The following is a 26,734-nucleotide window of genomic DNA, read 5'->3' on the forward strand; positions in this document are numbered from 1 at the left end:
GGGCTGGTGACCACCCTTGTGGCCCTGAAGGGTTGGGCTCTGGATGCTGAAGCACAGACCGTGATGAATACCAGAGCGACCAGTCTGGGGAGACAGACCTTTTAAAACTACAGTGCTAGAATGCTGGGACATTTGTGAATAAGGCGGAATGAAATTCTAATGTAAAAGAAGAAAAAAATACCTCGAAGTCAGTATCCTCTGCCGGCCTTTCTCTTACGTGCTTTGACCCATACACATACACACACACACACACACACACACACACGCATCTTTAAGTGGTAAAATACCTCTTTACCAAAACGCTCCAAGAACAAGGGAATCCACCAGGATGGGGGGTGGAGGGAATTAAATCAAGACTCATGTGAAGGAGGAAGCACTTGCTGAATTCTGGTTTCCTCATGGGCACAGGCAGCTGGGACAGTGACAAAGGCTTGTCTTGCTGCTTTAGGCTGAAGCTTCCCAAGTGATAGAGGAGGAGCTGACCTTTGTCTCTTGCGCTGTTCGTGCCTTTTATTTTAGCCACAAAGCAACACATCATTCCATTTTTTATTCCTCTCCCCCACCCCACACCCCCAGCACTGAGGATTGAACCCAGAGGCAATCTTCTGCTGAGCTACATCCCCAGTCCTTTTTATTTCAAAACAGGGTCTCACTAAGTTGCCAAGGACAACCTGGAACTTGCAATCCTCCTGCCTCAGCCTTCTTAGTCACTGGAATCATGGGAGTGTGCCACTATGCGTAGCCATACTGTTTGCTTTTAGATGAGAAAACTGAGGCTTGGGAAAGCTAACACCTGGCCCAAGGTCACAGTAAAGGGTGGAGATGGGACTCAAAGCAAAGAGTTCAGCCCCTGCCCCCGAAGGGTCCATATTCCTGACTGCTAGGTTTGTGCTGCTGGTGGCCCCAGCCACTTGTTCTCTTCTCCAGAAGCCTCTTCCCTACCCTCCGATGGCTGCTTGCAGGGTGTTTCTTCCTCTCCACCCTTTCTTCAGCAGGAATATTCAAGGAGGTCAAATGTGAGATGTGGGGGCCGTGGGGCTGTTTTCTACCGAGAAGACCTGTGGACACCCCACTGCCTTTTCTTTGCACTTTGAAGCTTCCACAAGCTAGGGTGCCCAGCACCCACCCAGCCCGCCTGTCCCAGGCTGCAGCACACTCCCAAGTCCTTTCCTCAGTGGACCTCATTTGGTTTGTCTACAGATGGGGGAGGGACCCCAAAGCCTGGCCCTGGAGAGAGAGCTTCAGTTCAACCAGCCAGCATTCAGCTCAGCCTCCAGAGGTGCCATGTGAAGCTGCTCTGCTGCCACCCAGGAGGATCTCATCCCCAGAGCACACGGAGGCGGCAGCCCTCTCACAGTAGGCAGCCCTGGTCTCGGGCAGGACGAGCCATCAGGTCTGGCCAGGAGAATGGGGAGATATCCGGCATGGAGAGGACCCAGCAACAGCTCAAGTAGAGCCAGTCCAGCAGGGCTGGTGGCACAGCGGTCCCTCCACAGGGAGGAGGGGGATGGGGAGGAGCAGGAATTAGTCCCTATCCACGGAGGAAGCGGGCAGAGCAGGAAGACAGGCCAAGCACTTGGGTCGCGCCACAGAAGACCTCTCTCCGGGATGCTCCTCCCAGCTCGGTGCTCCTGGCCTTGGTAGTGTACTGCGCTTCCTGGGAGCCGCCATTCCAGGGGGCCAGAGCCCCAGGGACTGAAGGTCCCCAGCGCCCAGGTGCAGGCACCATGGGGGCCCTGCTCCTCCCCTCTGAGCTCAGAGCCAGTCCCCGACCCCCGAGGGGCCAGCCTTACTTTCCGCTACTGTTGTGGCTCTTCCCTCTCTTGCGGGGGGGCGACAGGGTGCTCGGGGCGTGGGTCCGTTTCCGCGGCCTGCCAGGGCCTCTGCGTGCCAAGCTTCTATGGGGATCCTCGTGCCTGTCCCTTAAAAAGAATCACAGGCTTGGCTGTGAACCTGGGGTGGGCGGGGTACAGAGAAGGGCACAGGCTGCACGCGCGTCACTTGGGTCCACGCACACCTGACAGCTGCTGGAGCCGACCTACCAACACTAGCACTGGCGAGGTAGGGGACAGGCACCCGCCTGCTGCTGCCTGACCAGCTGGCAGGGCGAGCCCCGCCACACAGGGGCTGGGGTCACACTCACCCGGAGTCCCGGCGTCGCTGGAGCTTCACCAGCTCCCGCTGCTTCTCTTTGTACTGCCGCTGGACCTCGGCCAGCCGCATCCGGAAGTCCAGCTCCAGGGCATCCATATCCTCCAAGGAAGACTTCATGGCGTACATCTGGAGGGGCAAGGGGAGGAGGGCCAAGGAATGAGGATGCCCCGAGGGTGCCCACTTGTCAGTGTCCCCTCTCAGAGATAGGGACAGTGAAAGCCAGGCCCTTGGGGGCTGCAGGGACCCTAGCTTGAATCCCATCACTGCCCCTCGCTGTGGCCTCGGCCTTGTCTCTATGCTGGACTGTAGTGCTGAGTCTACATAGTGCTGCCCACCAAGGCACACGATGGAGTGGGGCACAGAGCCTGCCGTCACCAGGGCGCAGTGGATGTGGCCGAGCATGTTATCAGAGAGCACAGGGTAGAGAGGGCAGTACCAGGCCTAGCTCCCAGGCGGTTCTATTCTCAGTTCATCAAGCTGCCACCATGTGACGTGCCTGATGTGTTAGCAGATGGATAACGAAAGCCAGGAGGGAAAGCCTTGCCCAGGGCCACATGGAGAGGCCATGGAGGAGGCTGGCTGCTGGCTCCAAGCCAGCCATGGCCCAGCAGGACAGCACCTTGGTGGTGGGACTCCCACCCCGACCTCCACCCCACAGGCCACGAGGCAGGAAGGAGGGCCCGCACAGCTCACCCGCTCCTCCTTCTTCTGCATCCAGCTATACTTCTTGTTGGGGTTCAGCTCCCGCGGAAGCCGCAGGTTCTTGAGCGGGTCCACCAAGGGGCTGTCCAGTACCTCCTTCAGCATGTGGCTGCTGGCCGCCAGCAGGCTCTCCAGGGAGGGCCGCACTGCCAGGCCTGCCTCTGTCCCTGCAGTCAGGGAGGTAGGTGAGCCCGCGCAGAGGGAGGGGCCGGGGCCACCAGCAAGGCTGCTGCACCCACCCTCTCCAGCACTCCTGAGGCAGGGACAGCTTGTGGGCATTGCCACCAACCCCCTCCCTGATCCCAAACAGAGTGAGCACAGGTCCCAGGCCACAAAGCCACAAGGCACCTAGTAGGGCCTTACTGAGATGCAGGACACAGTGTGAAGAGAAAAGAACAGGTGAGAATAACACACAGGACCATCCTGTCCCCATATTGTTGGGGAGCAAAGAAGAACTTCAGGAGAGAGGCCAGAAGCCCACAGAGGTTCTTTCTAGGAGTGAACAAAAGCCCCTTCTCCCCGACACACAGGTCCTTCCCTGGGGAAGGCCACTGTTGATACAGTTCCTACAGAAATATTTGTGCATATTCAAATAAGCCTAACATACATCACTCCTATATAAAGATAAAAATAGAACCCATCAATACACACGACATGTCACACTCTGCTTTTTTTCTGCTCAACATCTTTTTACATTAGCACATAACAAACAGGCCTAGCTCTTTTTTCTTTTTCCCCCCCAGTGGTAGGATTGAATTCAGGGCCTCAAACATGCTACACAAGTGCTTTACCACTGAGCCTCATCCCCAGCCCCATACCTCATTCTTACCTTGACCCTTACCAGCACCATCATTTTGGAAGGCCAAAAACCCTAAAATATCAGCAATTTAATAGACAAACCTAACCGCAGCAGGGTAACTCTCTTGCATTCACGAGTTTTCATTAATCTGAATAATCACTACTGGTGGCATTTAGGTGTCTCCAATTCTCTTTGTAGTAGACAGAGAGGCCCACAGCTTTGACCTTATTCATTAGGGAACTCCAGCCAGCGTGATCCATGTGACTGGGGTCATTCACATGAATGGGCAGCAGTTTTCCCTAAAAAATACTTCAACACCCTGGACAGAGGCCACTTTAACCCAGCACCCCCGCATCAGGAAAGGAGAGCTTGTTCTAGTCTCTACCAAGTTAAAAATGACTTTAATTTTTAAATTGACATTTTTCCTTTGATCTCAAACATGATCAGATTTTTGTGAATGTTCCACGTGTGCTTGAGGAAAAAACACATTCTCCATCTCCATCACCGTTCAGAGCTCCACAGACGTAAGTTAAGGAGCACAGGGTTGAGATCAGGCCTTTTTAAAACCCTTGGCCCTGTGCACCTTGCGGGTTGGTGGGACAGGTCTCTGCTGCTGGGCTGTCATTGCAGGATGTTCAGTAACGTCCCTCGCCTTTTCCCACTAGATGTCAGCATCGCTCCCCCAACATCCTCTGAGGAGCAAAATGGCCCCTAGTTAAGGATCACTGGTTTTGCTCTTATATACACTCAGGGAAATTGAGGCCTCCAGGTGCAAACTCCACCAGCTCCAGGGGTATCACACTGAAGCAGGCGGGGGGGGGGCGGGGGGGGGGGCGGCACCTGACATGACACCTCTGAGACTGCCCACCCCCCTCCAGGTCCTTGGGAAAGAAGGGGCAGTTGCTATTTTACAACTTTGTCACCTCCTCCTCCCTCCGACAAGCCAGCCCTGCTTAGGCTCTCAACCAACATTCAAGGGACACCCAAGTGGCCTCTAGGCCAGGCATCATGGGTTCAGTTGTGTTCCTCAGTGTACTTTATTTTTTCTCCTTTCTACTTTTTTCCCCCACTTCTTTTGTTTGCAATTTTGTTGCGTGCTCCCGAATTCCATATGTTGGACCCTAACCCTAAGTACCACAGTACGGAGACAAGGTTTTTACAGAGATGATCAAGTTAAAGTAAGGTCATTAGCTAGGTGCAATGGCACACATGTGTAATCCCTCAGACATGGGAGGCTGAGGCAGGAGGATCTCAAGTCTGAGGCCAACCTGGGCAACTCAGCAAGACTCCGTCTCAAAAATAAAAAGGACTGAGGATGTAGTTCAGAAGTAGAGCATCCCTGGGTTCCAACCCCAGTACCACAAAATAAGAAGGTGAGGTCATTAGGGTGCAGCCTAATCCAATATGGACTTTGTCCTTATAAGAAGAGAATGTGTGAAGACAGGGACACACAGGGAGAAGACTAAGTCCAGGAGAAAAGCCAACAGTTCTCTGGCAAGTTCTCAGCAGGAACCATTCCTACCCCGTGCCCACAACCTGATCTCAGAATTTCTGGCCTCCAGAACTTTGAGACAAGAAAGTCTCCAATCTCTGGTAGATCTTGATGGCAGCCCTGGAAAACCAACGTACCCGTGGATGGCTCTAGGACCACAGAGATGACCCAGGAGCCAGATCTGCACTGAGACCCCAATGGGACTAGGCCAGGTGCACAAATTAAGAGGACAAAGGTGGCCAGTGGCCCCCAAACCAGGGACCCCAGGCGTGGCCCCCTCCTTGACAACTCCCGACTTCCTGACCCTCTGGCCCTTCCTCAGGTGCTACTGAAAGAAAGCCCACCCCCAGTGACTGGGATAAAGGAATTTCCATTTTTTCCCCAGGGGGAAAAAAAAAATTCCACTTAACTATTTTAGTGAATGGAAAACAGTGCTGGACTTTCAAACAGCCCCACACAGCAGGTGCACATGCCAGGTACCCATGTGAAAGGGACACCGCTCCCAGAGAGGTTCCACTTGTCTGAGCTTCCTAGGGACCAGGAGGATCAAAAAGTCTTGAACATGTGTCCTGACCTGGGCTGAGGGTGTAGCTCAGTTGGCAAAACGCTTTTCTAGCATGCGTACGGCCCTGGGCTCCATCCCCGGCTCCATGTGCAAAAAAAGTGGCCGTCATGACCCAAGGATTCTACCTCTGGGCAGACAGCCCACAGAAAATCCAAGATAGGGACAGAAACTCTCCTACAAGGAATATCATCACATTATCTGTAACTGGAAAGAAGAAAAGGAGGCAAATGAAAATACCTGACAGTGAAGGGTGAGGTCACCAGGTGCTACCGTGCAGGGACTGGGTCAAAGGTCAGGGCCTTCACTAGACAGAAAACTGGGCAGGCAGCCCATTAAAAAAAAAAAGTTTCTAAAAACCACAGCTTTGAAAAACGTTTCGTGAAGAATATATTAAATGAAGAAGGCAGGTTTCAGAGTCCTGTTTAATTTTAGAAGCAAAACGTGTACAGGTGTGCAGGAAAAGTTCCAGGGAAAATACACAGAACCCTGGCAAGGACTTCATCCTCTCTCCAAGGATGCTGGGGGGGGGGGGGCTCCCTGCAAGCAAGGCCACGGCCACCAGCGCCCCAGCCACACACACTTGGAGCACCTGGCTTCCTGTTCTGCTTCAGCCTCGTGCCCGGCCCAGAATTCACGGCCCCTCCTGCTGAAGGCACTGTGTGCTCTTCTGAGGACCACCCCTTCCTGACACCCTAGAGGTGACATCTCCGGTCAGAGGCCAAGCATGGCCAGTGTGGCCATCTCCCCAGCCACAGGATCTGCTGCTGCTGCAGAGAGCATGAACCCCAGGCAACAGATGAGATGAGAGTCTCAGCATTTCCCCCAGAGCTGCCAGGAAAGGAGTGGCCTCTTTTGAAAGGCAGCTGAGCTGAGCTGAGCTGGGAGGAACTGTTGGAGCCCCCATGAGATAGCAGTGAGCCTGCCCTGAATGAGGCCAACAGAGAAGAAAGTGGAACAAGGAGAGGGAGGGAGGGAGGGAGGAGGAGAGAGATGGGGAAGTAGGGACACAGGAAAAGAGAAACTGCTACAATTTGGTTTGAACACCTGGATCCAGCCATACCTGAAATTACCCAGTGCTGCTCAACTTTGATTCCATAAGCCAATAAGTTCTCTCCTGCCCGTTTTTTTAAATGTGTGTGTGTGATGCTAGGGAATGAACCCAGGACCTTGCACATACTAGGCAAATAGGTAAACACTCTATCACAAAGCCACATCCCCATCTTTTTAAATTTTAAGACAGGGTCTAAGTAGCTGAGGCTGGCCTGGAACTCACAATCCTCCTGCCTCAGCCTCCCAAGTAGCCCAGTAGCTGTGATTACAGTATCACACCCCTTTTTTTTTTGGTACCAGGAATTGACCCAGAGGAACTCAACCACTGAGCCACATCCCCAGTCCTTTTCTAATTTATTATTTTGCGAAAGAGATGAAGGGAATTGAACTATTTTAGTGAGAGAAAAACTGTGATGAACTTTAGAATAACTACATACACCAGCTTAGTGAGGCCCTTAAATTGCTGAGCCTGGCCTCGAACTTGTGATACACCTGTCTCAGCCTCCTCAGTCATGGTCACTGGGATTATAGGCGTAGGCCACAACACCTGGCCTAAACCAATTTAAATGAGAATTGTCCCTGGCAACACAAAGAATCCTGCTAATACAAAACACACCACTGATGGAAAGAGGAAAAATTCTACCACCAGGAAACCTACCCAAAGACTGGCTGCACACAACAGCCAGCGTATGTAACACCACTCAACTGGACACTTGAAAACGCTGGAGAGGACACATTTGGTCATGTGTATCTTACCATAATTCTTAAAAAATGAAAATGAATAAGCCATGTTCTGGGGGTGTTAAAACATCTTACTAAAAAAACATGAAAACTTTTTTTGGGGGGGTAGAGGGGGATTTGTGAAAATATATTCATACATATACATAATAAAACAGTATAATTTGATGGATTTCATTCCCCAGTAAAAATGTTTTTTCAAAGAGCCCCAGACCTCCCTGCCAATCAAGCTCACCTGCCGCCTCCTGGCTCCTCCTCTCCAGCTCCGCGATCTCGCTCAGCAGGGTGATGCCCTGCAGGAAGCTCTGCTCCAGGGCCAGGCTCTGGGTCACCTCCAGTTTCTCCAAGGCCTGAACTCCAGAAGCCAGGGTGGGCAGAGGTCTGGCCTGGGGCAGCTCTGCTGCGGCCACCAGGGCATTCATGCCAGCCAGCGGGTCCTCCAGGCCAGCCAGGAACTGCTCGGAGCTTGCCTCTTCAAGGTAGCAGGTGCTGCCAGGCACAGGTGCAGCCTCCTGGTCCTCCAGACTCGGGCACTGTCCTTCCCTGGTGGGCAGGTCACAGTCCGGCAGTTCCAGGCTGGGCTGGGGCTCGCTCAGGGCCGGCTGGGCCAGGCCTTCCTCCGGCTCTGCCTCCACCACAGGAACCTCCATGGGCACCTCCAGGGGCACCTCCACTGGCTCCTCCTTAGCCTCCACCAGCGGCTCCGGTGTCAACCGCCCCCCAAGCTCCAGGGTGACCGCACCAGATTCTGTCCTGCCCGGCAACTCCACCTGCGCTTCGGCGCCGTCTGCAAAGTCTGGGTGCTCAGAGCCCTCGGGGCAGCCCGGTCCGGCTGCACTCAGCACCTGGGCCTCCAGCAGACCACCTCCGCAGCCACCTGCGGGGCTCGCAGCCACCATGGTTTCTGGGACAGGCAGGGCCAGTGGTGACTCCAGGGCGGGCAGCTCTGCGGGACCCTCGTCCACGTCCTCCACTTCTGCCTTCACCTCCCGATCAGCCAGTGCTTCTTCCTCAGGGGTTTCCCGCAAGGGCTCTGGGATCTTGGAGGGGGACAGGCGGATGGGTTTGTCCTCAGAGGAGAGCGCCAGGCGCTCAGGCCCGTCAGCTGGGAGCGGCACGTCAGGGGCCAGGCCGTCCGCATCGGCGGCTGCTGTAGGCTGCAGCAGGAACGGGTAGGGCCTGCCATAGTGTGGTGGCAGGGCCTGGAACGGGTACCTGGGTGGGATATCTGCCAAGGACACAGGAGTCAGCACGGAGGCCACCGGGGCTCAGACAGCCCTCGTGTCCTCACCAACGCCTACTCACTACGCAGAACAGGCACACCTGCTGGGCCAGCTGCAGCCTGGGAGCGTTTCCAGGTGATCCCGAGAAATCCCAGGGCCCTTCCACATGTCTGGGCCACACAGAGAAAACCCGTCACCACCTTGTCCCCAAGGATCTTGCTGTCTCCAAGGCAGAAACCGCAGCCTTCCCTCTCTCCCCTCCACACCCCGGGGGAAGCTGCACCAGAAACAAATGCTGAACAAGGCTGTGGAAGGCCCCAAACTCTGAGCGGCATCAGGGGCTCCAGCCCAGCAGACCCTGAGGTCCACACCAACGATGTAGTTGTTCAGAGCACAACAGTGACCTTGTTCAGTCCCCACTGCCACATGCATGCTCCCTCAGAACAGGAGCCACATGTGGTGATTCTCCACAGCAGACCCAGGACACCCAGGAACCGGACAAAGGGGAAGGAGCATCAGTGCACTCCCGGGGCCAGGCACATGCTCAGCATTAACACCAGCATCAGACCAAACTACCCCAGAGAGGGCAGACACCTGCCCAGGCCCACACAGCACTGGCTCCAGACTCTGAATTACACACCAAGTCCTTCTAAGCACAAGCTCATGCTGTAAATGGCCCCCAGGCAGGGGACACAGGTCTCAGCCCCTAAAGCCACACACTATAGGTTCTGGTGTCACAGGAAGAGTGTGTGAGTGCACCCAGCACAGCGGGTACTGCTGCTCAAAAACAGGTGCCTCTGAACTATCAGTGCAACAACTCAGCACCAACGTGTGCGAAGAGGCCTACAGGTCTTGTTTTGCTTAATGCTCAGAAAACTTCCTGGAGTGGATCCTAATAGGATGCCATTTCCCAGGCTCTCTCTGAGGGGAGCCTGGAGAGGCAGGGTCTGTCTGTGTGCACAGGAATTCATCCCAGAGTCTCAGCAGTGGGCCTGGTACACAGTAGGTGCTCAACAGAGACAGAATGAGTGAATGAGCAAACAAAGGAACAGAGGAGGGCAGGTGCTACAGCAGCCAGAGTGAAGGCAGGAGGCAGGCCTACCTGAGAACAGGGCCTGGAAGGGGCTGGGGGCTTCCTTCTCCAGCTCCAGGTCCTTCTTCTCCACCACGTTCTCAGGGGCCTCCTCCTTGCGGGTTAGGGCGGGGGTGGGCGGTGGGGAGGCAGGCGGTGGGCTGCTGGGGTGGGAGCTAGGCGTGGCAGGGTAGGCGTAGGTGGGTGGCTTGGACACATCCTCTAGCTTCTGGATGACCTTGGCCTTCAGAGCAGCCACAGGAGAGGCGCGGGGAGATGGTGGTGGGCTCATGGCCTTGCCATAGGTGCCCGCGGGGCCAGCAGACAGGCCAGGGGGCTTCCGCGGCAGCAGCCCCGGGCCAGCAGTAGCCAGGCTGGCCTTGCCTGAAGCCTCCAGGCCCCTCTTGCTCGCCTTCTCCTCCATCTCGGCCCGATGCTCCTGGGCCTTCAGCCGCTCCTGCTGGGGAGGGGGCCGCAAGCAGGGTCAGCACACAGGAGCCATCACCCAGTACCTGCCAGCCCGAAGTCCCCAGCCTAGAGAGAACCTCAGCCAGACCACCCACCCCTTCCCAGGCCTGAGATGGACGTTCTGCCGGGCACCTGGGTAACAATGCAGGGTTGGAACTCCAAAGACAGGCAGCTGGGCGGGTGCAGGTGGGCAGCCACTGGCTGAGGGGCCCTGTGGGCCTGAAGTCCCTTCCCACGAGGGCTGGTAGGGACCTCCACCCAGATTCTGGCCCTGCTGGGACCCTCGCGGTTGGCCGGGGAGAGCTGGGTGAGGGCCTGAGGCTCCTCAGGATGAGAGGGCTGCCCTGTGCCCGGAACCTGAGTGCTGAGCGCGTCAGCCGTGACAGAGCGCCCACTACCTGCTGGGCACGTCACTGCATTATCACCTTTGGGTCCCAAAAACACCCAAAGGGCAGAAGGAGCCTGTTCCTCCGTTCTATGACAAATGGGAGGGACGAAGCAGGTCCAACACTGGCCAGTGTTCTGGGGGCCCAGCAGCACACAGCATCCCGTCCTGGCCACTCCCACAATCACCAAAGCACCACCCACAACCCAGTGACAGCAACTCCCAGCGCCTCAGGTTCTGCAAAACAGGGAGATGAAGCCACTCGCTGAAGGACACTCAGCCAGGCCCAGCAGAGCTAAGATTGAAACCCAGGCTGGGGACCACCTAGCTTCCTTCTTCAAAGCAGCCACTCTCCGAGACAGGAGGGGACAATGCCAAGCAGAGAACAGACACTCCAGAACGCCTCAGGGAGACAGAGGACTGTGGACCTCAGGGAGTCCAGCCTCACATGGGGACGCCTCCTGCACTCTACCTTATGGGACCAGGAACTCCAGCAGCAGCCTGCTCTGACCCCCAAACAGGAGCCCAGAGCCACCAGGCAGGCAGTGACCACCCAGTGGCTTCCCCACTGCTTCCTGTGCACTCCGCCAGGCTCTGTCCACTTCTGGGCCTACTATTCCCTCTCCCTGGGGGGGCCACACCAGGGCTGCTGCCCCCTCCCTGTTCAGAGGCCACCTCTTGCGTCCTCACTGACGTCTCTGGTCCGTCCTCCTCCCCCCCAGGCGGCCCTGGACTCACCACCAGCTGGGCGCTCCTCTGCAGCTCCAGGGCCTGGGCCGCCTGCTGCTGCAGGTACAGGAGCTCCTGCTGCCGCAGGAAGTGCTGCTGGGAGAAGAGCTGCAGCTGCTGGGCGTGGTGCAGGGGGCTGCGTCCCGGTGGGTACAGGGCGGGCCAGAGCGGTGGCACGGCGGCCCGCTCCATCAGCTCCGCTGCAGGAAACAGACCATGGAGGGCTGCATCGGCGGCCTGACTCCCCACTGCGCCCGGGATGCCCTTCCCTGTTTCCCAGAGGGGGACGCAGCGGCCATGATGAGCAGAGCTGTGGCCCCTGGTCACTTCTGGGAGCAAGAAAGCCACACTACAGACCCAGGGACAGAGGCCCTGTCCACACTTGCAGGTAGGATGTCCCCTGGCCTCACAGGGCCTCAAATCTGCAGTTATACCAGGGCCACCATGGGGACTCTGCCCAGTAGCCTGCAAACTGGATCCCCAAAGGTATGGGGGTGCTGAGATGGGGGATCTACTTGTGGGGTCTCTGGGTCTGCAGCCATTAAAACAAAAACCTCAAGGCTTTGTAATATGAACACCACTGAGGCTGCCATGTTGTCTCTGGGCCTGTCTGCTCCCCGCCCTGTTGTGCAGGGCCACCCAGCCACAGCCCTTGGCATAAGGGACAGTTGGGCAAGGCTAGCCAAAGCCCCTCCCACCACACAGGGGTCACTTACCAAAGTGAGGCAGGTGATCACTAGGGATGACCACCAGCTGGCCTGACTGGGGGTCCCTGACAAACTGGTAGGCGGACGGCAGAGAACCCCCGAGGCTGGGTGGGAAGGCAGGAGCCATGCCCTGGTGCAGAGAAGGGGGGCCCAAGCCTAGAAGGAGAGACCCAGGCCCACGTAAGTGCCAGGAGACTAATTCATCCAAAGGCCACCCTCGCCCATCCCGTCCTCAGGGAACAGTCCAGCCCCTACCCTGGCCAGGTCCCTAGTCTCCAAGTCTCTTGAGATCTCGAAGAGGGAGCCAAGGGACAGAAGAGCAGCCCAATGCAAACAGGCCCACAGAGCCAACCCCCTGGGCACCTTCCCCAGCAGACAGGCAGATGAACCCCTCTGGGCAGCGGCCTTTACACCCCTTGAGGGAGGGGAGGAAGCCTGGCCCAGGCCCCCACCAAGGGAAGGCAGGGGCCAGTGCAGAGCACTGTATCCAGCCACCACCCGCCCACCACCTGCCCTCCCCCAGGCAAGGAAAGAAGCACCCCTGCCCCTCACTCACCATAGGGGTGTCCGGTGAGCCACATGGACGTGCTGCCCGAGCGGGGCAGCCAGGGGTGTGTAGCCAGGTGGGCAGCAGGGTCAGCGGACCAGCGGCCAGAGCCAGCCAGCGCCGGGCCCCCAGTGACCATGAGGTTGGGGTTCAGGCCGTTGGGAGCACAGCTGGTGGGGTGCAGGCGGGCCAGGTCAGCCAGCTCCTTACTTTCTCTGGAAGGGGAAACACACATTGGAGACAGTGCAGGCAGCCCAGGAACACGAGGCAGAGAAGGGGAGCATGTGAGGTAGCCTTGCTCAGGCTCGGAAGGGGGCCCAACATGGGTCCTGCACCACACCAGCTCCAGTTCTGAGGACCACCACAGTGTCCCGTAGTCAAGGGGCCAAGCCCACCTGGGTCACCCAGTCACCCTCACTCCCAGGCCCAGTCCCCTCAAGTCCTCACCGAAGCAGCTTCTCCTGGTCCCGGTCCAGCCGTCCCCCGAGCAGCCGCTCTTCTCGGTGCCGAGCTCGGTCATCCGCACAGTCATCATCAGCCCGGCCGTGCCCTGGGGAGGTCCAGGCAGCAGTGAGACCCCCCCAGCACCAAGCACTAAGGCTCTGCCCTGCCCCATGGGCCTCTCTTCCCACCTGTCTTGCCCTTCCTGTCCCCTCAGACCCCCCAATGATGCCCCAGGACCATCTGTGTGGCTCCTTCTCCCCAGAATGCCATTCCTTACGACTCATGGGGTTCCCTCCAACCCGGCTCGGAGTCCTCTGTGCCTGGCAACTTCCTCTCCATCCCCTTCCACCCTGCGAAAGCCTGTCCTGGACGCAGACAGACAACTGTGACCAGAATTAAACCAACAGCCATGGAGACCATAATGAAACATCGTAAAATCCGACACAGAACCAGAAACCATGTTCAACCTGGACACCCATCAGCCCTGGTCCCAAGGACCCAGCCGGGAGCATCGGCAGCCGATTTGGGGGCCCAGCCCCTCGGGCAAAGGCCTCAGAGTTGTGGCGGAGAGGGGGACTCCACCGAGGCACTGTCACCAGGGTCTACAGCAGCTGCGTTCAGGACTCTCGTGGGCAACAGTCCCACTTGGGACACTGCCATCAGGCATCCCCCTCACCTCCCTCTTTCTGTACTTCCAAAGAGCAGAGCCCTCAGGTGACAGGGATGTCAAACCCATCCCCTTCATTCCAGGAAGGAGGGGACCACCAGTCCCAGAGCAGAGGAGGAGCAGCACAATCACGAGAGTCCAATTCTTGAGGATCAAGCTTTCTGGGGAGCCAGACGGTCTCAGGTGGGGAGGGGACCCATCATCAGAGGCAGCTGGGGAAGGGCTGATGGGCTCCCCTGACATGAGCCTCAGAGGCTGCCCAGCTCTGGAGGTGGGCCCAGCAGGGAACCACTGTGCTTTCTGTTTTTTGAACCCAGGGGCATTTTACCACTGAGCATCATCCCCGCCTTTCTTTATTTTGAGACAGGATCTCACTAAGTTGCTGAGGCTGGCCTTGAACTTGCAATCCTTCTGCTTCAAATCTTGCCCCACCCCCACTCCCCCAGTCGCTCAGATTGCACTGTGCCACTGCATTTTAAGCAGCAAGTGAGTGTCCCATAGATGAGGATGGGTAGGGCAGGCCAGGGAGCCCATCTGTCCCCAACCTGCCTGCCTCCCTGCCCACCCTGTGAGAAGCCCCAGGAGGCATGACCAGGGCAAGGCGCATCCCTGGCCCCCCACTGAATCGCTTCTGCACAGGCCACAGTCAGCAGGGGCGCTAAGCAGATTTCACTCAGTGCAAAGTCACTGACAGGCAGGAAGCAGAAAGGGACTGTGGAAGTGGAAGGGCAGCGCCATGGGCAGCTGGGGTGAGGCTCAGCCAGGGCACCCTTGCCTGCAGGGCACGTAGTTCCCACACCAAAGCAGGTTCTGAGCCCACCTAACCCCCTCAAGCAGGATGACCAAGTGGAAGAATGGCAGGTCCAGAAGGTCTTTGCCTGTAGACTCCACGGGGCAGCCGTGGCCCAGACAGGCAGCGACAGGCCCGGGAAGAATCGTCCCAGCGTCCACGGCTGAGCCAAGAAATCAGAGCATGTGGCAGGGGCTCGGCCACCTGAGGAGGCTGCCCTCATGTCCGCTGGTCTCTGGAGTCTGGGACGTGCTGTGGGCACAGTATTCCTGGTGTCCCCAGAAGGGCAGGCACTTGGAGTGTAGCCTGGGCTCTGCCTTGGGGCCTCTGCCCTCCCTGACCTTCTCCACTGCCCAGCTTAACGGCCCATGGTCTCAGGGGTTTCCCATCCCAGGTGCCACCTGCCACCAGAAACCTGTCTGCCAGCCCCGCCTTGGAGCACCCCCCAACCTCAGGGCCCCTAGGACAGAGCCTCAGGCTACTCCCTTCAAACCATTTGGTCTCCCAAAGAAACAGGCTGAGCTCAACTGGCCCCAGGTCCAACCTCATCAGTCTATGGCTCCCAGTGGCCTCTAAACCAGCTCCCCTCCGTCACCCCTCAAAGAACCAATCCCCTGCCCTGGCCCACGTGCCTGCAGCATCTCTGCATCCCTTCCCTACCTCGGGGCCACACACATGCGGCTCCCTCCACCTGGAGCACCTTTTCCCTGGACGACTCAACCTCGGTTACAAACACCACACCTCCTCCAGGAAGCCTCCCCTGAACCACTCCTCCTTCCCACTCCCCTGCTGTCTCCCTCCAGCAGCCAGCGCTGCCATTCACTGTCTTCTGCTCCGCCAGACCCGGACTCCGCCCTGGTTCAAGCAGCCCCCTCCCTCCCCAGCATGATGCCCAACAGAGGGCATTTACAAGCTGCCTCCTGGGAACTCCAGGCACGTTCCAGTGTCACCAGCCCAGAAGGCAGGTCCCAATCCTCTCCCCTACCTTCCAGATGAGGAAACTGAGGAACAGGGAGACAATAAAACCTGCCCAGGTCCCACAACTAACATCAGCTGGGATGAGGGTCTCAGGGGGTCTTGTCCACCACATATGGAGCCAGCCCGGGGTGGGCATGGGTGACAAGGGCCCTTGGTAGTCATGTCACAGCAACTGCTTGCTGCAGGCCTGTCTGGCAGCCCAGTCCCACCCCAGGGCTGACAGGGGCGGGGTGTCCCTTGGCAAAGGCCACCACTGGCAGTCAACACACGTTCCCATGTCACGTGCTCCATACCTTGGTCATTACATGCGCAGGGCTCAGAGGGAGACCAGCTCCCAGGGCAACCCCCAACCTGGACACCATCTGAGCGTCTCACCAACTGGTCTCCAGCACCACTCAGACCTGCTGCAACCTCAGCTCTGCACAGTGTGACAGCAGGGTGGCACAGTCTCACGGCCCTCACACCCAGGCCTGGCCACCCTGCCTCTACCAAGGAGATGACAGCAAACGCAGAGGTGGAGAGGCAGGTCCCACCTCATCCCCGCAGGCCTCCGCCGGCCCGTCTGTGCGCAGAACAGTGACAGTTCCTCCTTGGCAAGGCAGTAGGTGACAACAGGGTCCTCATGGGGTGGCTGGCACGTAAAAGTGGTCTGCTAAACAGCAGCAAAGGTTCTTACTTGCTGGGCCTCTCGGGCATCGCGGGAACAGGCCACACTGGGCTGAGAATTAGGAATGGCCTTCTTAGTCCATCTCAGGGTTCAAGAGCCCTGGAAGGAAGCCCAGATCCTGTGAGGCCCCGTGTCCTCCAGAAGGAGCTCAGACTTGCATGCACCATCAGATGACCCAAGACCCCAACGTGTGTCTGAGCAAAGGAAGGCTACTTATGAAGCGCCTACTGGGTACCCTTCAGCACACACTTGGCGCCCAGGAACAGAGATGACCTGAGGGGCCCCAGAGGTTCAGCCTCTTATCCAAGGCCACAGAGCTGCAAGGGGTAGTACCAAGGTAGCTCCTTCCCAAAAGTAAAGAGGCAGAGTGGCCAGGGCCCAGGTGCCTGGAAGCCAGCTGGCAACTGGCTGGGGGACAGCCCAGGCCCTCACGGGTGCATGGGTGCCCTGGGCCCAGCCTCCCTGCAAGGCCTCTCAGCACCCGTGGCCAGGCTGACTGGAGGGAGAGCACCCCTGCTTACAGGACTTTTTAGGGACACAAAGAATCCAGCCACCTACTTTTCAGCCATCAGCACCAAAAGGAAAAGGCAAATCCCCAGAGTGCCATCTCAAACCCTGGCCACACCCTTCCTCTCTCTCATACTCTTCTCTTGAATACACATGCTCATGACCCCACGGGCACAGGCCTCCCAGTTACAGGCTGGTGCCCTGGACTCTGAGATGGGCTCTGAAGACCATGAGCCAACAGAGGTACCACACTGCATCACAGGACCCAAATGCTCGGCTGCCTCTGGGCGGGGGGCGGGGGGGGTCCACAGCCCTAAACCCTCTAAGCAGAGGCTTGTCCACCACCCAGCTGACCGTCTGCAATAAGAAGGCTTTTGCTCATTGCTTCAATCCCCAAATAAGGCAGGTACTACCACAGACACCCCCAAAGTCACGAGCGTGGGGTTTCCCTGGCTCCAGGGATCTCCACCCCCAGCAATCAGCTCATTCAGTCAGTCAGCCAATATTCAGAAGGCAGCCCTCTCTCAGCCATCTCTGCTAGAGAAAGGAAATTCCAGGAGCACACAGAACCTACTTCTGGACCCAACATCCAAAGGCGCTGGGGCTGTCCTGGGACACAGGACAGCAGAGAGCAGATGGAGTCGCACCACCAAAGGTGCTCCAGGGGAGTGACACCTGGCACCGAGGGTAAGGGAACATCCCCACACAGGAGCAGGGGCATGGCTTGTGGAAGATACAACTTGAGACCCAGGGGGACCCACTGGGGCATTAGGTTGGTGTTGAAAACAGCACTCCTGGGAGATGCAGCTGGAGAAACCCAGGCCCTGGATCCCTCCCCAGGGCGAGTCTGGTGGGCTCTGAGCAGGGCAGCAGAGGGACAGGTCACCCATACGGCCACAGCATTCAGACAGGGTTTGGCTGAGACAGCAAATCTAGGACCCAAGTTAAGTCCACAACAGAAGGGTAGGGACCCGAGATGCAGATGTGCTACAAGGTATCTATACAGCCACTGCCGTCACATCTGGTGCTGCAGGAAGGGGCTCTGCAGGTGCCCCAGACAGGTCCCTGACTATGGGTCAGGGATGAGGATGGGCATCCAGCTGGGGTTAGGGCTGGGAACAGAGGCTGACTTGAAAAGTCACATGAGCAAGCAACAGCTGGACATGGCGTTCCCAGCTTTCGCCCAGCCTGCGCCCAGCCTGCACACCACACAACATGGCCCACTCATGTGGTCTCAGTCCCTGGGTCACAGGCCGGGCCCTCTGCTCAACAACAGGCTCTGTTCTGGACAGAACAAGTCCAGAGTTTCAACAAACATCAGATCTCCACAATCCCAGGAAGAAGCCCAACAGCAAAATATGCAAGAAACACAAGGAAACCCAACAACCAGATTCCAGAAAACATTTGAACTTGCTAAAAGACATGCACCTTTTTCCACCAATGAATTAAGTAACCACTGGGTTTTTTGGTTGTTGTTGTTATTTTATTTTATTTTATTTATTTTTAGTTGTAATGGACAAAATGCCTTTGTTTTACTTACTAATATTTACGTGGTGCTGAGGATCGAATCCAATGCCTCAAATATGCTGGGCAAGCACTCTACCACTGAGCCACAACCCCAGCTCCTGTTTCTATTTTATTGTTTTTAATGTATTCATACACTTCATACATAGTTGGATTTGTATTAGAAATCCTTACTTTGCCTCCATGACACTCAAATATTTTTTTAGATGTTGATGAATCTTTATTTTATTCACTTATTTAAATGCAGTTCTGAGAATCAAACCCAGTGCCTCACACATGCTAGGCAAGCGCTCTACCACTGAGCCACAACCCCAGCTCAATTTTTTTTTTTTTAGTTGTAAATATTAAAACACAATGCTGGGGCACTGAAAGTAAAACAGATGGGGCTGGGAGGGTAGCTCAGTGGTAGTTACTGGCCTAGAATGTGCGAGGCCCCTAGGTTGGATCCCCAGCACCACAGGTTAAAAAAAAAAAAAAAAAACTTATGGGGCTGGGATTCTGGCTCAGAGGAAGAGCGTTTGCCTTGCATGTTTGCCAGCACCACATAAAAATAAAATAAAGAGACTGGGGATACAGCTCAGCTGGTACAGTGCTTGCCTCACATGCATAAGGCCCTGGGTTCAATCCCCAAAACCACAAATAATTAAAGATACTGTGTCCACCTATAACTAAAAAATAAATATTAAAAAAACCCTCATATACTACCAATGGACCAATAGGCACTTAAAATCTAACTACCCAGGCTGAGGCAAGAAGAACACAAGTTCAAGGTCAGCCTAGACAACTTAGATTGTGTTTCAAAATCAAAAATAAAAAGGACTAGGGATGGGGCTGGGATTGTGGCTCAGCAGTAGAGCGCTTGCCTAGCACGGGCGGGACCCGGGTTTGATCCTCAGCACCACATAAAAATAAAGGCATTGTGTTGTGTCCATCTACACCTAAAAATAAATATTAAAAAAAAAAAAAAAGGGCTAAGCTCAGTGAGGGAGCACCCCAGGTTCAATCCCCACTACCAGCAGGGAGGGGAACAGTACCTGAGGTAGTAAAAGTCAAGATCCATAAGAACTTTAGGACACTAGTTTCTATCCCTCACACACATTCCCTCATTCACTGATTTATCAAATACCTACTATGCGCCAGGCCCATGCTGGGGGATGTTGAAATACATAAGGCCGAGTTATCTCCCTCAAGGACTTGGAATCCAAAGCCTAAGGCTAGTCTATTCCTAGGAACCTCTATTCTTAGAAAAATGACTCAAAATATCACCAAGGTGCAATGCACAAAAATATTCCATGCAACTGTTCTAAACACAAAACATCAGAGCAGGGAAAAACTAAAATGCCCACCAGGGAATGGAGACCTGAACTGTGCTACCTGCTGGTGCGCGCTCTCCACAGAATATTAAAGGCCATAAAAAATGATACTTTATAGAGTTTGCAATAGCAGGGGAAACAACCCAAGCTGTAATATGGGAACAACGCACAGGCCCAAGATCATGTGTGCACGAGGAGCTCTGCAGGCCGAAGCAAAATGCACAAGAAAATGATTTTGGGGAAAGATATGAAAGTGTTCAAGGCACTGGGAAAATATACTGGTCCTTTTTCTTGTTTCCCCTTTTGTGCACCTTATACACCATTCCATGTGCAAAATAAAAGTTTCAAAAGTGCCCAAGCACACAAGTGGGACAAACAGCAAACAGTTCGGGGAAGGCAGGCACTTGAGGGTGCAAAAAGAGCGGTTCAGGAGGCCAACCCCCAACCAGGGGTACAGCGAGGAGTGAGAAGGGGCCAGGGTGGGGCCCAAGACCTACCTTTGACATTGCTCAGAGACAGGGAGCGCTCCTGGTCCACCAGCCCAGGTCCCAGTCGACCACTGCCGCCACTGTCCTTCTGTCGAGCTACAGCCACAGCAATGCCCACTGGTGGGTGTCGCACTTCAGCCTCCCCCTGGGCACCAGAGCCCTCCCGCCCGAAGGCTTTGGCACTCTCGGGTCTCTCTGGGTCTCGCTTCAGTTGCCGGGTCCCGCCCGCTGCTGGGCCACCAGGATGGGGGAGCCGGGCCTGGGAGCGGGAGGCAGCCATGGTAGTGGGGGCAGGCTCTGGCTTCATAGTGCCTAGGCCTCCAAAAGGGCTCTTCTTGCCACAGCCACCTGGGCGCACGGCCACCGCCTCCCGGGCAAAGCTGCCACTGTACTTGATGAGGCTCTGCATGGCGGAGGCCTCTCCGGGGGCGTGGGCTGAGGGATGCAGGTCGGCCCCTGGCCGGCCAATGGTGGCCGAGGCCCGGGGCAGGGCGCCCCCAGGGTCCAGGTAGGCTTTCTTGGAGGTGGCAGCGGCCTCCTCCTCGGCACGGCTGGCATGGTGGTGTTGGGCTGCCAGCACGGCCATCTGCGTGGTGGCAAAGTTGCCCAGCTCAAAGGGCTTCCACTTGTGCTCGGGGCCGGTGGGCGCGGGAGGCCTCGCCGGTTCCAGGCCAAAGAGCTTGGCGGCCTGCTGGGCGGCTGCTGGGCCGCGGGGCGTGCGCTCGCAGGGTCTTGGCTCAGCTTCGGGCTTGGGCAGCTCCTTGGCCGGCAGGTAGGTGCGTGAGTCCGGGGAGGCGCGCAAGGCGCGGGCCGGTAGGGCGTCGGCGGGCGTGGGGCGCTTGAGTGAGCGGATGACGGAGCTCTTCTCACGCAGGACCTCGGGCCGCTCCGGCCGCGGGGAGCCCGGCGGCCCCTGCAGCACCCCAGGCCTGCCCACCTCGCGCTCCCGGCCACGGGCGTCGCGCGCCTGTGACGCGATCTGGATGGGCCCCGCGCGCTCGTCGAAGGCCTCCACGGAAGGCACGAAGGTGGGCGCCACCACGCGGTGCTCGCGGCCCGGCTCGCGGAACACGGTGTAGACACCGGCGGGCGCAGGGGCTGGAGGCGCCGGCGGCCCCTTGGGTGGCGGTGGGGGCAGCGGCGAGGGGCAGGGGCGTGGCGCAGGCAGCAGGGCCTCTGCGCGCCGCAGCAGTCGCGAGCTCTCATCCGGCCTGGCCACCTCCTTGGCGCCACTGCGGCCGGCCTCCACCACCAACGCAGGCAGCCCGGTGTCCGCCATGCCGTTGCACATGCCCAGGGCCGAGGGCTGCAGCGCGCTCTTGCCCTTGGCCTCGGCCAGGAAGGGCGACAGGCGCTCAGCTAGGCGCGGGGGTCCACGGTCCTGGCGGCCCTCAGCCCGCGCCTCCTGGGTCAGGTCCACCACACCACGTGGCCCAACTGCCTCCTCGCGTGCGCGTGGGTCCTTCTTGCCGAACAATGGGGGCGGCTCCCCGCCACGGCGTTCCTTGGCTGCACCTTCCCGGGACGACTTGGCCGGGGTGCCTGAGGAGTGACCACTAGGAGTCCTGGAGGAGGGCGCGTGAGAATGCAGGGCGCCTAGGGGTCCTGGCGTGGGTAGGTAGAAGCCATCTGCAGAGAGGAGCACAGAGTGAGCGAGGGTCATCGCCCACCCCCCACCAGGATGCCATGTACTGACTGGGGACAGGGCCCTGTGTCCCCAGGATGAGCAGGAGCATGCTGGGGCAGTCTATGGGAGGGTAGGCTCCTGAAACCAGGCTGAAATCTCCAGCTGGCCATCTAACCTTCCTGAGCCTCAGTATCCTCCCCTGTAAAATGGAGAGATACCAACGGTCATTTTAGCTGCCCAGAGGGCAACATGGTTAGGCAGACCACATCTGGAAGATGCCAGAAGGCTGTGGGCAACCCAGTACACCTGCAGGAGTCCTTAGGGGCTGAGGTCCCAAAAAGGCCTCTTCAGCAGGCATCGCTCAGAAGTTGAGCACTTCCCTGGAATGCACAAGGTCCTGGGGTCCCAAGAGCCATGAAAAAAGGAAACAGCTGGGGAGCTGGCCAGGGTCCTAGTGAGGGCCCAAGAAAAGCCCCTGAGAAAGTCCAACCCCCCCAGCCCCCACAGTCCCACCCACTTCTGTTCCCTGACCTTTCTGGGTATCGAAGATGCTGGGCTGGCCCAGCTGGCTGAGGAGGGGACTCCCGCTACTGGGGGGTTCCAGGTGGGTCAGGTGGAGGTAGGATGGGTACAGCCCGCTGGGCAGGTGGGAGAAGCCTGCAGGAGAAAGAAAAAAGGCTGCATCACTTATGCCTCTCACAGGAGCTTCCTCCCAGCGTTTTCTTGGAAACAAACCATTTTGGCCATCACCCCCTGGTGCAGGGAATCTGAGGTTTAACGCCAGCTTCCAGAGAGACACTTGTCCCTCTCCCAGCCATGCCACTGTAGGCCTCCCTCCAGTCCCAGGAAGCCTGCAGGGGCTTGGCTCCTCAAACCCCCAGGAAGAGGGTCAGAATGGATTCCCCCAGGAGGGGACGCTGACACTTGTCTAAGATCTTGGTTTTTACAGACATCTGATTAATTTATAAAGCTGAAGTGTTAAAATATCAACCACTAAATATAAAATCAAGTACTCTTTACTTATTAAGTTCCATAAGGTAATATATTTAAACATTATGTGTGTTTTCATAAATTGGTAAATGGAAAAATGTTTAATATTGCTTTGTGTCTGTGTCTTTGCTAAAACAAGGTTACTAAGTGTTAAGATTCTATCATGTGTAATTTATATACAAAGAGTAGAAAAATTTTCAGTTGGGTTTCAATTATAGTATTATAGTATCATAAAAAACATGAAAGTCTTTCATCTTATTAAAGTGGAGTAATTTGTCTAAATCAGAAATTTTATAAGAGTTGTTTCAAAATGTGAATTTATAAAAAGGGTTAACGGTTAAAAAAGAGATAGAAAAAGATTCAAGATGTGGAAATATATTTTAATATAAAAGGTTAAAGGAAAAAGAAATGTTTCTAGATGAGATAATCTCTGTGTGGTAAAGTAAAAAGTTGTAAAATGCCGTTTAAAAAGATTTTGAGGAAACTAGACTTACTTTAAAAGCTTGAGAAAGGAAGAAAGAAAAAAAAGGTATTTGTACATGGCAGATTGAGACAAAGTTTCTCAATGGAGTTAAAAAAAAAGAAGCCTTTGGTTGAAGGGCAGCCATGTAAACTAACATTAAAGCGATTTAAACAGAATCTAAGCCTTGTTTAAAAGAGTGAAGCTGTAGGTGGTGAAAAAGTACATTTAAAAGTACAGTATAGATGATAATTAAAAGGCTTTAAAAGGTTAAATTGAAGGTGGTCGAGATACCTTCATGGCAGAAAAAAGATTGCTTTATTGCATCATTTGAAGCCTAGTTAATCTTAAAGGCATTACTTTAAAAAAAAATGGGAAGATAATAAGAAAAGATATTTAGATAAAGAAGATTAAAAATTTAAAGTGAAAAACTTTAAAGACAGAAGTATAGAAAGTTAAAAACAAAAAAAAGATAGAAAAGATGTAGAAAGATAAAAAAATGTAGGAAGACAAAAATTTTAAACCCACAAAATAGGAAGAAAAAAAAAAAACTAGGAGGAAAATAAGCAACTAAGGGTAAATATACAAACCTTAGGGGGGAAAAAAAAAAAACTAGAAGATAGAAATAAGATAAAAAATGGTTGAAAATATGAAGTAAGGTATTACAGATAGAAAATGCAAAAAGCTAAGACAACTATTAGATACAGACATACTTATTAAAGCAAAAAGAGGGAATTGGAAGGGGGTATATATCCCCCAAAGATAAACTTAAAATAACGCTTTTTACACTAAACTTTTTAAATTTGGATTCATAAGGACTTAGTGCTGCGGAAAGACATATGTATCCAAAAAATGTACATAAGCCTAAGGTACTTTGGAAAGATATTCTAACAGGACAATGGAAAGGCATAGCCTGCCCTGCTGCTGTTTTTACCCTTGAAACCTCAAAATCTGGTACCAGGGACTGAACTCAGGGGCTCTCAACCACCGAGCCACACCCCCAGCCCTATTTTGTGTTTTATTTAGAGACAGGGTCTCACTGAGTTGCTTAGTGCCTCGACATTCCTGAGGCTGGCTTTGAACTCGTGATCCTGCCTCAGCCTCCCAAGCCTCTGAGATCACAGGTGTGCACCACTGCACCCAGCAAAAAAACACCTCATTTAAAATCTCATTTACAGATAGGAAAAAAGGACTCGGAGAGGGGCACTTGCCCAAGGTCACACAGCAGAGGAGTCTGGCTTTGAACTGAGGTCATCAGACCCCCCTCAGCCTAATGTGGACCCCGGATGAGCAGTTTTAATGGACCCCTTCTCTGCTATGTGCCTCAGGGCTGGTCACTCACCTTTTTGGAACCTTACTGGACCCAGGATCTCTGGCTGCCAGATCTCCCATCCTTCACTGGTCCCCCCAGCCTTTCAAAAGGACTCCCCACCATCAATGCCCAGACTCAGGGCCTCACAGGACAAAGAGAGGAAAGGGCAGCCACAGACAAGAGAATCAAGAAGCCCAAGAGGAATGAGGACAAGAGGCCACCTGGTAGGGTGCAAGGAGGCCAGGCGGGCCGACAGTGGCACTGGGCAACAGTCCTGATGTTCTGCCTGAGCCTGGGGTCCTACTGGAGGTCCCTAAGGAACCCAGATACCCTGTGTCCTAGTTGCTACCTCTGAGGCCAGGGAGCCAGGACCTGTCACTAGCCCATGGGCTGATGGCTCTTCCCCTGGCATCATCTGATGATGACATTAACAACAATCACAAAACAAAGGAGTCCCTGATGCACATTATCCCATTATCAGTGCTCTGGGGCAGGGGCAGATCCCTCTGTCCTCTTGTCTGTAAAATGGGCAAAAGAGCCCCCACCCCAAGACTATGGCTGAGGATAAAGTGACCCTGAGTAGGCATCACCTGGGACCTGGTAAGCATGCCATGTATTTGCCATCCTTAGTGTTACTATTCACCAAGACTTGTTGACAGAAGAGGAAAAAAATCTCAGGAGGTCCAAGGAGCAAGCTGGCCAGCAGAGCCACCCAGCATCCTAGGCCCACAGCGAACACCCAGGTGAGGCAGGATGGCCCCCTCCGTGCAGAGCACACAACCCTGTTCCTAGATACAGAGGCCTGCCCCGAGGGGCCTGGCAGGAGGGGCCTCAGTGGCCTCCCCAGGACAGTGAGGACCGTGTGGTTTAAGGCTTGGCAGGAGCCCTGGGGTTGGGGATAGCTCTGGCTGCAGCTGTTGCCTCCTGAGGAACATGTCGCCTCCCGCAGCCCCAGGGCTGGATGCAGGATCCTGGTGAGTGCTCATAACCCATATGTGAGACCCCAGGAGGAAGTGGGGAGGCAGGGAGCTGGGAAAGACCCAGAGAGCCCTCAACATGCAGGGTGGACTCCCAGAGCTTCTAGGATCTGGGGGAGTGCACAGGCTCCCCAGGAGGATGGAGGAGGTCAGAGTATCAGCATCCAAAACCCACCAGAGCCGGGGTGGGGAGGCCCCTGCCTTCATGGATGGAAGGACAAAGCCTCCAGGAGGTCCAGAGTTTGCTCAGGGTGGGCCTCAAGCCAGGCCCGCAGACCCCACATCAAGCACCCCTACAGAGCTGCAACCAAAGAGGCTGGTGGACCCAGTCCCCGGCTCCCACGTTAGTCACCAGCCTATTGTGCACCAGGCACAAGCAGAATGTACCAGGCCTCGCCTACAGAGCTCGCTCTGGTGGCCAAGTCAGCTGATGGTTAGGGAATAATCACACAGGTAAATCTGCTGTTACCATGGGAACACTGAAGAAAGGAGGTATCCGAGCCAGGCCCTGAAGGACACAGGCAGGAGACGTCCAGGGGGCAGGGGTGAGGGGCTGCAAGCAGAAGGAACAGCTTGTGCAAAGGCCCTGTGACAGCAACTAGAGGAAGCACCTGGCATTTGAGGAACAACAGGGAGGTCAGATGTCCAGGGCTGGGCTCACTGGCCATAAGGAGGGTGGAGGTGGAGGTGGAGGGGTGGGGGCAAACTTGAAAAGTGCTAGGGACATAAAATTGCCAGAATGGTGGGGACAGCAGCCCAGCAGCCCTCAGCCCCGCCCGCCTGGCACGCTCCTTACCTTCATGGGCATGGGCGGCCCACAGCTGCACCATGGGCAGGTTGCTGGGGGTAGGGGAGCGGAAGGAGAGGTCAGAGGGCAGGGGCACCGGGCTCCCTTGGGATGAGGCCGAGGGCCCCATCCCGCTGGCCACAAAGCTGCCCAAGAAGGCCTCGCCTGCAGAGAGAAGGGGGGCTTTCAAGCAGCCAGCCAGGCAGCTGCCACCCCCACCCACCGCCCCAAGACTCCAGCTTTCCCCCACCGAGCTCGGTGGAGCAATGGCCAGGAAGCCACAGAGGCCTCCCCACCCCACACTGGTCCCCGAGTGGACCCAGGGCAGCTCAACCAGACCCGGGGCTGGAGAGAAGCTGCAGGCCCCAGGAAGGAACCCGGGACAGAGCCCCTCAGCACATCCCACCAGGGCACCCAGGAACTCCCTGCTGCAGACCCAGCCCAGTCTGAGGGGCACCGTTCTCCCCATTTGCAGATGGAAGCCTGAAAGGAGCGGAGACCCCCCAAAGCCACAGAGCAAGGAAGTGGGAGGCTTGGAGGGGGAGAGTCCCCATTCTGAGCTCAGTGGAGCT

General features: G+C 55.9%; 1 protein-coding gene across 8 annotated transcripts in view; it reads right to left on the reverse strand.

The window, feature by feature from the left end:
- The window catches only part of Tnrc18 (trinucleotide repeat containing 18), a 93,622-nt gene that overhangs the window by 39,736 nt on the left and 27,152 nt on the right, over positions 1 to 26,734 (reverse strand). For 4 of the 8 annotated variants that reach the window (XM_046453719.2, XM_046453717.2, XM_046453718.2 and 1 more), the window contains 12 exons: positions 26,172 to 26,327; positions 22,168 to 22,293; positions 20,019 to 21,638; positions 13,079 to 13,181; positions 12,641 to 12,846; positions 12,094 to 12,240; positions 11,387 to 11,577; positions 9,826 to 10,255; positions 7,736 to 8,728; positions 2,848 to 3,023; positions 2,144 to 2,280; positions 1,794 to 1,922 (listed from right to left, as the gene is read on the reverse strand). In XM_046453719.2, coding sequence (XP_046309675.1) covers positions 1,794 to 1,922; positions 2,144 to 2,280; positions 2,848 to 3,023; positions 7,736 to 8,728; positions 9,826 to 10,255; positions 11,387 to 11,577; positions 12,094 to 12,240; positions 12,641 to 12,846; positions 13,079 to 13,181; positions 20,019 to 21,638; positions 22,168 to 22,293; positions 26,172 to 26,327 — 4,414 coding nt within the window. The remainder of the gene's footprint in view (positions 1 to 1,793; positions 1,923 to 2,143; positions 2,281 to 2,847; positions 3,024 to 7,735; positions 8,729 to 9,825; positions 10,256 to 11,386; positions 11,578 to 12,093; positions 12,241 to 12,640; positions 12,847 to 13,078; positions 13,182 to 20,018; positions 21,639 to 22,167; positions 22,294 to 26,171; positions 26,328 to 26,734) is intronic. The other 4 variants (XM_046453720.2, XM_046453723.2, XM_046453721.2 and 1 more) reach the window with 4 other exon arrangements.

Source organism: Marmota monax, unplaced genomic scaffold, assembly GCF_021218885.2.
Source record: "Marmota monax isolate L192 unplaced genomic scaffold, Marmota_monax_Labrador192_F-V1.1 WCK01_AAM20220418_F8-fsc00148, whole genome shotgun sequence".
In the NCBI taxonomy this organism is placed as follows: Eukaryota; Metazoa; Chordata; class Mammalia; order Rodentia; family Sciuridae; genus Marmota; species Marmota monax.